General features: G+C 50.4%; 2 protein-coding genes across 2 annotated transcripts; one reads left to right on the top strand and one right to left on the bottom strand.

Annotated features, from left to right (window-relative positions):
• Nucleotides 1-391: 391 nt before the first annotated feature.
• Nucleotides 392-6,717, bottom strand: Upk3a (uroplakin 3A). Its single transcript, XM_057792534.1, has 6 exons — nucleotides 6,616-6,717; nucleotides 5,716-5,871; nucleotides 4,483-4,762; nucleotides 4,190-4,272; nucleotides 2,130-2,262; nucleotides 392-668 (listed from the first exon to the last, which is right to left on the bottom strand). Exons 1-6 carry the CDS (start codon nucleotides 6,665-6,667, stop codon nucleotides 509-511), a joined length of 864 nt encoding a protein of 287 aa, XP_057648517.1. The 5' UTR covers nucleotides 6,668-6,717; the 3' UTR covers nucleotides 392-508.
• Nucleotides 6,718-7,054: 337 nt separating this feature from the next.
• LOC130888935 (60S ribosomal protein L31-like) lies at nucleotides 7,055-7,456 on the top strand. The gene has a single exon (XM_057792327.1). It carries the CDS (start codon nucleotides 7,070-7,072, stop codon nucleotides 7,454-7,456), a length of 387 nt encoding a protein of 128 aa, XP_057648310.1. The 5' UTR covers nucleotides 7,055-7,069.
• Nucleotides 7,457-13,410: the final 5,954 nt, after the last annotated feature.

Genomic DNA, 13,410 nt, shown 5'->3' with positions numbered 1-13,410 from the left:
CCTATCTACCTACTTCTTTCTATTTAATCTTCTACTTGGGTTTGCTATCTACTTAATAAACTCACTCACTCTAAACTGAAAGCAGAGATCATTTTCCAGAAGGTACAGAACAGAGGCTATGATGATGTCCTTGGGAAAAGCAGTTTAGGAAGCTAGGTCAAGCTGGACCCATAATAGCCCAGATCCAGCGGCTCATTTAACACATGGGGAAGGTGGTGAGACTCGGGGTTGAGAGCTGAGTAACTCACGTGCCCTCAGCACCATTTGATAACAATGTCCCCATCTCCTGAGACCCAGTGTCCAATGCCCAATACGATGTCACTCATATATCTGTCCCGTGCTTGTGCTTTCATTCTAGATATTGTCACTGAAGATTTTATTATGGATTTTCATGAAGTTGGACCAACAACCTTTGTTTCATATTTGGTCCAGTAAGAGCATAAACACCATCAGTGCAGACTGCAAAACCAGGCTGAGAGGAGGCCACCACCTGGAACAGGGACTCGTTTCAGTCTTGGAGCTTGCTGGTGAATACCTCGGCTCTGTCTAGGGGTGGGCCACGGTTCACAGATGCGTAGGAAGGCTCGGAGGTCCCCAGGGTCTTGGGGACAGCCTCCTGGGTGATCTGTGAGTCGTGTGCTGTTTCCCCATCAGAGTTGCCCATGTCCCTGACAGAGAAAGAGAGAGAGCCAGGGTTAGGGGAGCAGAGCAAACCTGGACCCTGCGGCTGCTCAAGGCCTTAACTTAGTCCATTGCCTTTGAGGATGTAATCTCAACAACAGTATTTTTGTAGCCCTTGTGTTGTGTAAGGCCACGGGAATAAGGCCACGAAGTGTCACCCTTCTTGAAATTATGAGGATAGCTTCATGCCTGTGAGCTCGAAAATTGGAGGCCGTTGTTCTAGGCCTTCAAAGCGCCCTGGTCGTCAAGGGGACAGATCACAGTCAACAGTGATCACACAGGGTGGACAAGTCCAAGGGGGAGGCTTCCTGGAGGAGGCGGCAGATGCTCTGATCCTGAAGGAGGATCATGGGTAGAAAGAGGCTTAGGGGATGAAACAGGGAGAGAAAAATGGTCCAGCTGCTAACCAGACAGCAACTTTTGTTGGCTGCTGTCATTTATCATAGGTGCTTTAACTTAAATGCCAGGGGACAGTTGGATTTCACTGCCCTTCTCTGAGCCCATTAGGCTGGCTAGCTTCTGGGACCCAGTCAATTTCAGACAAGCTTTCCCATTTGCTTCTCCACCCTCACTAGAACCCCCACCAGTCTCCAGAACCCCTCTGAGTTCTCCGGGCTTGCTGGGGCTGGGCTGAAGAGCACACTGTGTGGGGCTGGGATCCACTCCTGTGCAAGGAGCTTGCTCTTGCTGAACCCTCTTCCAGGAGAGCAGCCTGCTGCTGCTGCTGCAATCCCTTTCTCTCCTATTGCTTCCAGATTCCCCAGGCTCATTGAGTGGCAGTGTGTGTGTGTGTGTGTGTGTGTGTGTGTGTGTGTGTGTGTATTTGGCGGGGTGGTGATTCATGCCCTACTCCTACTCCACCCCTCCAGGCTTCTGCAGTCAGAGACCAGGGTTCTAGGCCCAGGCTCTGACCTTGAGATACCCTCCCCACTACCAGGCCTCAGTTTCCCCACCTGAATGGGTGAGTTAAATAACAGCTCCCAAGCACTGCTCTGAGGGCTTCACGGAAGTAATTCCAGGTGACCTTTGCCACTCTATTGTACATGTTATTGTCACCTTAATTTTCCAGATGGGGAAACCAAGAATTTGTATGTTTTCCTGAGGTCACAAAACTCCATCACAGCTAAAGCCTGTCTCTTTTGTGCGATGTTGGGATTGAACCCAGAGCCTCCTACATTCTGGGCAAGTGCTACACTGAGCTACACTCTCAGTCCAAGAACTGAGATATCAATGGGCCCACTCCCACAACCTGGGTTGCACCTGAGCCCTTCCTTCAACCCTGGTGAATGGCCTGACCTTGAAACCCCAGGGCTTTGTTTGCTTTCACCCGGACCTTGGCAGGCAGCCCCTGGCTTCCACTCCCTGCCCGGTCTCAAAGGACCCAGTGCTGAATCTTTCCTGGGGAGGGTGTTGCTCAGGCTCCAACCCTCTCAGTTGGCGGTACTCACACAAGGCTGAGGACAATGGCTCCAGCAAAGCCCACGAGCAGGAAGAAAGGTAGGGAGCCCAGAATGGAAGTGATGACAATCATGCCTCCGCTCCGCCGGCCCGGCCACGTGTCGATGGCTGAGTACGGGATAGCTGCAGAGGACCACAGGCCACTTACTCTCCAGAAAATGCCCCACCCTGGATCTTCTTCCAGTACAGGAATCCCCTGCTCTGGCACCTGGATTCTAGGGTGACCTACATACCCAGAGCCTTCCTGCCCCTCATCCCCTTCCACAACCTCCATGTTCCTGGTTACTCCATCTGTCTGCAGAAGGTTAGATATATACTAACTCAAGACTTCTGGTGACATGGATGGTATATTTATTCTAAACAAAATAAAGGTGAGCAAAGTGCTCAGAGGGGTTGCGGCTTTCAATCCTTCTGGTCAGTGTCACCCTTGGAAACAACGGACAGGTCCTACAGTGAGCAAGGGACTTGTGGCACCGTCTACACAGATCCCTGGAGACCTGACTGAGTTCACACTCCACTTCGGTACCCCAGGTCTAGGCAGTCTCACATACACTCTGAAACCCGGAGGCTAATGATGGAGGTGGGTCTTGTATTAATCTGTTGCTTTCATTGGTTAATTAATAAAGAAACTGCCTAGGCCCTTTGGTGGGTGGAGTAAACAGAACAGAATGCTGGGAGAAAGAAGCCGAGTCAGGGAGTCACCATGATTCTCCCACTCCAGACAGACGCAGGTTAAGATCTTTCCTGGTAAGCTAGCTCGTGGTGCTACACAGAATATTAGAAATGGGTTAGATCAATATGTAAGAGCTAGCCAATAAGAGGCTGGAGCTAATGGGCCAGGCAGTGATCAAAAGAATACAGTTTCCGTGTAATTATTTCGGGGCATAAGCTAGTCGTGCGGGCAGCCGGGTGGCGGAACACAGCCCCGCCGCTCTTATTACAACAGGCTAACCCTTAGGACCGGCCCCAGGAGTGCTGGCTCTCCTACCACCACCAGAGTTCCTCGAGGGATTCTCCCACACTAGCCAGACAAGGAGGTGGAGGTGTCCACTGTGTGAGGGACAGAGACCAGGCTTAGAGCCAGGACTCAGCTCCAAGGATCTCAAGGCTGCTTTCTGCAAGACCACAATAAATGGGCATGTCACAGGAGTTGTGACAGGGAGGGAGCATGGTAGGTTCACCCGGCAGCACAGACATGCCTCATATACCCACACACAACGTACAGCAAATAGGCTATACTTAAACACACTACACTTGTTACACACTCATAGATGTGTGCTGCACACCATGTACCTCACAGGCACACACAACACACTTGAACTCACAAGTGGTTCAGTCATACCCACATCCAGGTACATTCACACATTCATCCACCCATCAAGATCCCTCACACCTTCATGTCCCTCACTAGTGTGTGAGCTCAGGCAACCTTCTGGAGCCTCAAGTGGCCCTCCTCCTGCTGGGGCAGAAGTAGGAAGCAGAGGTTTCTGCACTGGGTCCCACACAGTCATGAACAGATGAGGTCCATCTCTGCAAAGCATGGCTGTTCCCTGCATGTAAGTCCGTGCGACCCTGCGCTCCCTCCTGAGAACCCCGGTGGGACTAGAGGGGGTGCAAGCATGACCTCGGTTGTTCTGCAGTTTCCTGGCCCCTGCTGCCTGCCTCAGGGGTTCAAAGGGCTCTGAGTAAGGAGAGACATGGTTCTTCCAGAGTTCTTCCACCTAATCTCCAGTCTTTGGGCCATCCTGTGCTATCATGGATGCTTGCTGTTGTGAGAATTCACAGGACCACCCGTCTCTGAATCCAGAGAGGTGACCCTGACTTTAATACACCCAGCGTGGACCAATCTCAAGCATGGAAGAGGGAAGGGATGGTTCCGATGAACGTATCTCAAGAAGCAATGTACTCAACAGCACAATGGCCAGTTGTTTGGGGGACTTTCCCCAGGGGCAGTCAACTCTCCTCTTGGTCAATCCCTAGCCCTGCATTGCTGGGGTTCCTTACGGAGTATCCCAGGACTGGCTTGCTACCACCCCCAGCACGCACTTACGCCGGTTGGTACGGATGGGATCCGACCATAGAGTCTCGTCCTGTACCAAGCCTGTGGACATGTTGACCAGGACATATTTGAACCTGGAAGAAGATGGATTAAGAGTGACTTTTATCTCCCCTTTGTGCCTAGCCACTGGAAACAGGAGAGAGGAGAACCATGGGGGACACACAGGAAGACTTCCAGGAGACAGCTATGGGTTGGGTCAGGACACCTGGTCCCTGAGTAGTATGGCCTCCCCCATCTAGTCCCTTCCTTGGGTCTCCTGTCCTCCCTCAGCCGCTTACACCCACCTGTACTCAGTAGCTGCCGTCAGGGGTGGGTTGCAGAGCCCCTGGAAGTTGGGGTCCCAAAGGCAGGTCCCGTTGTCTCCCACCCTGACTAGGTATGCGTTCAGGATCTCTGAGGCCTGGGTCACATCTCCAACAGAATCCAGGCTGGGCAAGTCACCGCAAGGGGTCAGGTCAAAGGCCGCAGCTTTGTAGGGGCCCGACCTCCCGCCCTGGGTTTGCTGGGAGGTGGTGTTGAGTGGAGTTCCAGCGCTGCTCTGTACAGACACATTCCTGGAGCTGGCTGCAGAGGCAGTGCTGGGAGTCAGGACCCTAGCCACTCCAACTCAGCGGAAACCGCTCAGTCACCCGTCACACACTCCCAAGCCCAAGTCTGCCCAGGTTGGTTCCGGGCACTAGGATGATTGGCATGTGGGAAACTCAGTGGGATGGGAGCAGGAGCGCTTCACTGTGAGGCAGTGGGTTCACCTCTCACTTGCTCTGTCTTGCAATGCCCTGTAACCCCCAGCTCAACAGACATCTGCCACCTGCAGCTGCCAGCCCTGGATTCTTTCCCCTGTAAAATGGGAAGGGGTGGGATAACGCCAAGGTGCATGTGACGGGACCCATACTGGATCTCACATTTCTTCTTTACTATATGGGTGACTTGGACCAATCACCTCTGGGCTTCTGCAAAATGGCAGAAAATTACCCCAGATGCCTACAGACTGGACATTCATAGGTAGTTGTAGAGACCTGTTCACAGGATGGAATGCTGGGAAATCTCAGGAGGCTTGTTTGTGGGTACGTGGTTCCCAAACCCAGAAGCTTGCATTGAGGGCAGTGGGCTGGGTTGAGGGGAGCAATCTTGGGGAAAACCCTGAAACGACCTAGGTTCAAAAGTCAGTGAGATCACAATGCAATTGTAGGAACCCCAGGGAAGGACCCCCCCCCCCACTCTTGCCTTGATCCCCTGCTCTATCATAACACCCTGCATGCTGCTTGCAGACATCGACTCTAAAGTGGGCGGGGCAGTGGGTGCTAGGCAGGTACTCAGAGTCTGATGTCTCCCCCACCAGCCTGGATGCCAGCACAAGTTCAGGTCTGGGGCACAGCCCCAGTGGTGTCAGTGTGTGCATGGGCAGTGATGAGCAAAGGGGTCCTAGACCTCCCAGGCATGCAATGTCCCATCACCCAGCTCCCTCCTCCTCCCTGTGGACTGTCAAGGACCCTTTGAGAGGGAAACAGCTTCCTTACCTGAGTCGACCATGGCATAGAGGTAAACGTTGTAAGTACCGCTGAGTGGCTCCGAGCTATCGAACAGGCACAGAGGTTTCTCCAAGGCCACGGTGGTGAGGGTGGGGTTATTGGTGGCAAAGGTCACGCTGGCCAGTTGAGGCTGGAGGTTCACAGCTGGCGAAAGCAATGAGGGTTAGAGCTGACCTCTGGGCACATCCTTGGGCATAGGCGTATCCGAGCACTTACCGCATGTCCTGCCCTGAGCTTGGCCTTCCCGATGGGCCAATTCACGAACTTCTCTCGGAGATAATCAGTGCTGCTGTGCCCACCCTGCCTACCCCACATCCCTAACCCACCCAGCTGCCCTCTATCTGCCTCTATAAGGTCTCTGTCCCAGGCCCTTTCCCCTCTACCCCACTAATTCTTCACTTGAACCCTCTACTCTAACGTGCAAACCACATCTGTTTTCCTCCCTCTAAGACCCTTGGTGACCCCGGTGGTCCAGTCTCTCAGGAAAAACAGTGAGGTCCACAAGTTCAGGGCTCTTCCATGTCTACTCTCGGCTTCAGACCCTGTAGGCTCCCTCTAACACTGTCCCAAGATGGGCCAACCCTCCCGTTCCAGGGACTGGTCCCTTCTCCCCCAGTCCGGGGGTAGCCACAGGACTGGGTCTGCTCTCTGAAGTCCCTGTATGGTGTTCTCCCGCAACACCCCTCAGAGGGTTGAGGCCGGCCCATGGAAGGGTGCTGGGATTCCCATCAAAGGAAACTTCTCTTATACAGCTGCTGATACCTGCGTCCCTTTTGCTGGAATCAGACCTCCTAAGTAAGTTTCCCAGTGCCACCCCATGTCTCCGCTCGCTCCTCTTGGCCCTCCCTGGACATGTCCCGGTGCTCCCCCCCCCCCCCTCCCGCTTACTCCAGCCACACCGCAGGCATCCGAGGACCAGCAGGGCCCAGAGCAGGAGCATCGCCCGAGATGAGCCTCAGCGAACAGCACTTCAACCTGCAGAGCGCACTCCTTGCCCTGCGCAACCCTGAGCACCTGCCACCAGCAACGGCACGCCCCGCCCCTCTGGAGCGGGCCAACTCGAAGGCTCTCAGTGTTGTATTTGCATACGCCCTGGGCTCCTCCCTCCAGTGCTGTTTTGGGGACTTTCAACCAAAAAGCTCCCGACTATCCTGCCCCTTCGCCAAAGCTCCTACTGAGTGCTGAAGCTGAGCTGATGCTTTCACAGTGCCGTCCGAGACATCCTCAATTTCGAAACCTCAGTTTCTACACTATAGAGACACTAATTCTGACATGAGCTCATACTATGTGCCAGATGCTGGTAAAATTGTCACTCGCGGCTTTCCAGCTTGGGCCCGGCAGAATGGCTCCCGCAAAGAAGGGTGGCGAGAAGAAGAAGGGCCGTTCTGCCATCAACGAGGTGGTGACCCGAGAATACACCATCAACATTCACAAGCGCATCCATGGCGTGGGCTTCAAGAAGCGTGCTCCTAGGGCACTCAAAGAAATCCGGAAATTTGCCATGAAGGAGATGGGGACTCCGGATGTGCGGATTGATACCAGGCTCAATAAAGCCGTCTGGGCCAAAGGAATAAGGAATGTTCCATATCGTATCCGGGTACGTTTGTCCAGAAAACGTAATGAGGATGAGGACTCACCAAACAAACTCTACACATTGGTAACTTATGTGCCTGCCGTGCCTGTTACCACATTCAAAAATCTACAGACAGTCAATGTGGATGAGAACTAACCTACTGGATCTCAAATAAAGTTGGAGAACTGCAAAAAAAAAAAAAATTGTCACTCGCGGAAAAATGAAGTCCTGGGTGATAGTTCTTTTCTGTTCTCAGACCGTGCAAGACACGTCCAGAGAGACAAGAGCTGCTTCAAATGAACGGAATAGAGCCTTTAACCCCTCACTGCTTCCTGAGAATCAGTGGACTGCAGTGCAACTCAGTGGTAGATGCTTGCCTAGGCCAAGCAAGACTCCAGGTTGTCCCCCTCCCCCAGCAGAACTGAAGGACTAGGGAGAGAAGAAACCCCACTCTTTTTCTTGGTGCCTCTTCAGCTGATGGATCTGTCAAGATGAAGTTGAACAGTCTTCCCAGCCACTGTTGTCAGAACTCATTGACAATGAGAAACACATGGTCCCAGAAAGAGGGCTGATGCCCTGGGTGAATAGCAGAAGGGTATGGGCTCCCAGTCTGTGGTGGGAAGAAGAAACAAGGTTTTCCTGTGAAGCAAAGAGTCTTGACCCATGTCAGAGAGCTCCTGCTGTTGAGGAAGGGGTATTCTTGTTGTGAGCCAAGGAGAACAGGAGAGAGGAAGCACAAGTGTGTTCACAGGATGCCTTGTGAACAGATGCCAATCCAAATGTTCCTGTAAAAGAGGAGAGAGAGAGAGAGAGAGAGAGAGAGAGAGAGAGAGAGAGAGAGAGAGAGAGAGAGAGAGAGAGACTACAGTGCTTCTGGGTGCTTCTGCCCTTGGGGCCCAAAAGAGCTAGCAAAAATCTGCCAACACTGGTCTCTCTAAAGAACATGATGTCCACCAACATGTTGTCAGGAAGCCCTTAAAAACGAAGAGGGTAAGAGACTCAGCACCAAAGCACCCAGACCGGCATCTTGTTATTCGCAGATCCTGCAACACAAACACCAACGTAACAACACACTAAGCAAAACAAGGAGGAGGCTGCAGAATGTGCTAAACTTTTGGCCAAGAGAATGAAGGAAATCAAAGAAAAACCCCAGGAACAGATTGCCGAGAGACGTGGGCTGTCCTTGCTGAGAGCTTCTATTTCTGAGTCCAGCCAAAGTAAGTCTTTACGAGGAACAGATAAATGATCAGCGCTTGAAAAAGAAGAGAGAAAGGATGACGTCTTCACCTAAATTAACCAGTTCCCTCCAGTGTCAGGAATCTGTGCACATCTCCAAGTGCGTCTTAAATCAGTTTTATACGTAAGACATACAGATCAACAAGCATGGGTGCAGGACCAGCAAATTAATAAAGTGTGGAAAGGATAATACGTTCATCTGTGTGGAATCTGGATCTGAGTAAAGGTGCAAGCAACTATCTCAGGCCCTTCTTGGAAAAACCTCTAAGGATACAATTCCTGAGCTAGAACCCAAGACCTTACTGGTCACTTGTTGGTGGTGGCGAGGGGAGGGCAAATTCTGTGGTACCCTAGCACTGAAGTTGTGCTTGCTAGAGAACAAGGATGTTTTGGGATAGAGAAAGAACTCTATAGAGCAAGATAGGACAAGGAATACGGGCCTGCTGGTAAAGTGCTTGACTTGTAAGCCTGAGGTCCTGAGTTCAAATCCCCGGCACCCAGGTGAGAAAGCAGGCACAGTGGCACAGCTAGAATTCCAGTACCAAGGAGGCAGAGACAGAAGGAACCCTGGGATTCTCTGACTGCCTAGTCTTGTCGAGATGAGCCCCAAGTTCAGTGAGAGACTATCTCGAAAAAAATAAAGTATATAGGAAGACACCTGATGCTGACCTCTGGCCTGCACATGCAAACACACAAGCACACACAAACACACATGCACACACAAATATTCATGCACATGCAAACACATATACCGAAACACATGTACACACGCAAACACACAAGCACACACAAACATACATGCACATGCAAACAGACCTAAACACACATGCACACACAAACATACATGCACATGCAAACATACAATTAAACCCACATGCACATGCAAACACACAAGCACACACAAACACACATGCATGCACAAGCATATATGCACATGCAAACACATACACCCAAACACACATGCACACACAAACCACACATGTACACACAAACACATGCACACAAAAACGCACATGCTTACAACACACATACACACATAAATAATCAAAATGTTGGTATTTTTGTTTTTGTTTTGTTTTGTTTTGTTTTTACCTTTTCTGACCACTTAAAGAGCCTAGCTGCTTTCCCACTCCTACCCTCCCTCACCCCAGCAAAGGTAAATGCTTACATTCTAAAATCTACTTCCTGGCAAAGGTCTCCTGGACCCTGGAGAAGGGCTGACTCCAGGCCGGGATGGGCAAGTCAGGAGAAGCTGGACTTTTGAAATCTGCTAAAGAATGGTGAACACATGTCAAAGGAGCCAGTCTAGACCGGCTTGAAGAGGCACCCGTCACCCGATCTGAGGAACTTTGAACACAAAATAAACAAAGGTGGTAATATTTTACATTTAGCCCATTTGATAAAATACAAGTCCTTGAGTCAATACTCATTCTGTACAGAGATCTAGAGATACTAGCTTAATGCATTGACCTAGCCAGGCATCCCTGAACAGACAGCACGTGCTTCCTGGACTTACAGCAGCGAAAGACACCTATGCAGTGTCTTACCCCCAAAGTTTCACCTGGGTCTACTCGGCAGGAAGCAAACAGACACAAACTGAGGCCTGTCTGCTGAACAACCGGCCACACTGCTTTACAAATGTCAGCGTCATGAGAGAGAAAAGACAAAGTCAAACAGAAACTGAGAACTGAGGCCAGCTCAAAGGGACTAAGGGCATGTAGCTCCTACGGAGTTTGCATTTAGCAAACTTCCGGCTTATGCATCTAAAAATGAGCAGCCTATCCAGGCACAGTGGCACGGGCCTGTAGTCTCCGCACTTAGGAGAAGTGAGGAGAATCTCAAGTTCGAGGCCAGCCTGAGCTGTCTGAGTCTCCCGGTCCAGAGGCTAACAGGCACAAGACCTGGGTTCTGTCCCTGGTGCCACACAGATGCACACACAGAGCGCTGCATAGCACACACTGTTATAATCTCTGTAATTAGGGCAACTAGTAGCGTGTGGTGCATATTAAATAGCAATAGTACACAGACATTAAATCTCTGAACCCAGTGAGATGGCTTGAGCAGTGGGTAAAGGGGCATGCTGCTAAGTCTGACAACCCGGGTCTGAGTCCCAAGATCTATATCGGCCAGGAATGCAGATATTTCTAATTGATTGATTGCTTTTTTTTTTTGAGACAGAGTTTCTCTATATAGCCCTGACTGTCCTGGAACTTCCTCTGTAGACCAGGCTAGTCTTGAACTCACGAGATTCGCCTGCCTCAGAGTGCTGGGACTAAAGGCGTGTACCGCCACCACCACCCGTCAGGATGCAGATATTCTAAATCGAGGTGGGGGTCCTTCACTTTGACTGTAGGACTATAGGAACAGTGGATCCCAAGACACTAGAATTCTGCCAGGAATCTCACTTTGGGTGAGAGAAAACTCAAAGCCTGGGCTGACCAGAGAAGACATTTCTCTCCAGGACAGACGTTCATAACTTGTCAGCCTACCTTAGAGAAGAGACAGTGGTGAATCAGTGGTGTGTGGGGTCATAGCTTGACCCACACTGCTTAGCACTGAACCTCTCTCATCAGGGCCCCTAAGGTAAATCCGGAACCCCTGAATCCCTTTGTCCCTCTACCCACCACCATCATGTTGAATAAATCTCATTTTCTGTCTTTCGATGTTAATTGGGCAACTTTAAATGCCTTATCACTGACAGAGGATTAAATCTCTGTCCCCAAGTGTCCCGTAACAGTAAAAAGAGGGAATCACCTCCCTCGAGACTACTGTGGTACACACACATACACACACACACACACACACACACACACACACATAGAAAGAAAGAAAGAAAGAAAGAAAGAAAGAAAGAAAGAAAGAAAGAAAGAAAGAAAAAGAGAAAGAAAACAAGAAAGAAAAAAAGAAAAAAGTTTAAGACAGGAGCTCACTACATAACTTTGGCTGTCCTGGAACTTGTGATGTGGACCAGGTTGACCTGGAACTCAGAGAGATCCACCTGCTTCTGCCCCTAGAGTGCTGGAATTAAAGGTGTGCGCCACCAAGCCTAGCATGGAAAAATAATTTTTCTTTATTCTTTTAAAGAAGTTCAATTTTTATAGTGGTAATGAGGTTGTGCAAAAGGCAACGCAGGTTGTGGGGCGGGGCTGGGGCGGGAGCAAGGGTGAAGCGTCCTGAGTCAGACCAGAAGAGAGAGCGGATGAAGGGTGAAGGAAGTGTGTGTCTTGTCAACAGTTGTAAATGGAAATGAGTTTGCACAAGGCATTCCTACAGGCTTGACATTTTTCAGTGTAAAAATGTGGGGGAAGGGCTGGGCACGTTGCTCAGGGACAGAGCGCTTGTCTGGCGCGCATGAGACTCTGGGTTCACTTCCAGCGATACGAAAAAAGTGGGTGCTGGGGGGAGTTCTGTACTGTCCCGTCTCTAGGAATCAGTTCTCCTCTGTGAATGGGGTGGGATTGGACACCCCTGGGCTCTGACTGGCTGGGTAGACAATTTATTCCAGGCAGCCAGAAAGTCCCAGCGATAGGCGCTCCAGAGCAGGGGTGGAGTTTCCTGCAAGAGTTTTTACTGGCTGGCTTTTCTGACTTTGTGATTGTTTGTGCACCTGGGTTTTTACTGGGGGTCCTGGGGATTGATGTCACTGGCGAAGCCGCTGGTGAGAGAGAGCAGGCCTGCAATCCCATGACTTCTCCAGGTCCTGCTGTTTCCTATGAGAAAAACAAACACAACATCTTCTCATCTCCCCCTTTGTCCAATTAAGGAGGAAATGTTTAAATAATAATCCCCAAGGGCCCAAACATGCTCAGCAAAATAAATAAAACAAAATCTCCTTGTGTTTGTAGTCAGGTCTCCACTTTAAAGCCTGTTGGCTTTGGAACTTGGCTAGGAGATTCACGAGGAATGATGTCAACCAGTTCCCTTGGGGGTGACTGGCGCTGATCTCAAAGGAGTGGAGACTAATGAAGACATCGCAAAAGACAAAGAACCAGCCTTGATACTGCCCATGCCCCTGTGGTGGCCAAGGCCCCATGTAAACATTTCAAAAGCTTTTTGCAAGTTAATAATATCTTGGTTTATTGTGGTTTTCATTTGAGAGAGTTTCACTATGTAGCCTAGAACTCACTGTGTGATCTTGAGTTCATAGAGATCCCCCTGTCTCTGTCTCTCCTGCCTCCTGCCTCTGTCTTTGGCTCTCTCTCTCTCTCTCTTTCTCTCTCTCTCTGAGGCTTTTTCTTTTTTCTTTTCTTTTCTTTTTTTCTGATAAATCCCAGGTCTCAAGTAGCAGGCTGGCCTCAAATTACAGAAAACACAGAAACTTCTGTGTGTAATGGAGGATGGCCTTGAACTTCTGACAACGTGCTTACGTAGCAGCCTGACGTAAATCTGGAAGAAGTTGGAGACAGGAGGATCAGAAGTTCTGTCCAATTTTCCCTTTTCAGCCAGAACCTGGCTGAAAGTGGCTGAACTTCATTGCACTCGTGATCTGGGTTTGTGTACCAGAATGCAATCAACTGCTTCCTGAACCCTGGCCTCCATGACCAGTGTAGGGGCATCAGGAAGTTCATTGCCTAGAGAGGTGAAGAACAGCCCAGCCCTGTGCAGGCCTCTTTTGAGTTCAATGTCAGCAGATTGTGGGGTAGAAATTCTTGCCCCTGAACTGCTTTTCCAAGAGACCAGACAGACCTGCCTGGTGGGTTTTACGGGCTAGGGAGACTGCCAGCAATGGTGGATAAGGCTTTCAGTGTTAGTCTCTGACCCTGGTGACGTGGAGGCTGTGGGATTCTATCGCTCTAAGAAAGCAGAAAGACACTGTGGGAAACGGGAGTCCTCACTTTGTAATAAATGTACGGGAGACTCATAATAGGGAAATC

The sequence above is a fragment of the Chionomys nivalis genome, chromosome 17 (assembly GCF_950005125.1).
Source record: "Chionomys nivalis chromosome 17, mChiNiv1.1, whole genome shotgun sequence".
Taxonomy (NCBI): Eukaryota; Metazoa; Chordata; class Mammalia; order Rodentia; family Cricetidae; genus Chionomys; species Chionomys nivalis.
This window is presented reverse-complemented; position numbering and strand designations above follow the sequence as displayed.

Coding starts and splice junctions, on each gene's coding strand:
- LOC130888935 (XM_057792327.1), top strand. CDS start 7,070: ATGGCTCCCGCAAAGAAGGGTGGCGAGAAGAAGAAGGGCCGTTCTGCC.
- Upk3a (XM_057792534.1), bottom strand. CDS start 6,667: ATGCTCCTGCTCTGGGCCCTGCTGGTCCTCGGATGCCTGCGGTGTGGC. Junction 4,273..4,482: donor ACGGCAGCTACTGAGTACAG/GTGGGTGTAAGC, acceptor ATCTTCTTCCAG/GTTCAAATATGTCCTGGTCA. Junction 2,263..4,189: donor TCCCATCCGTACCAACCGGC/GTAAGTGCGTGC, acceptor GGTCCTCTGCAG/CTATCCCGTACTCAGCCATC.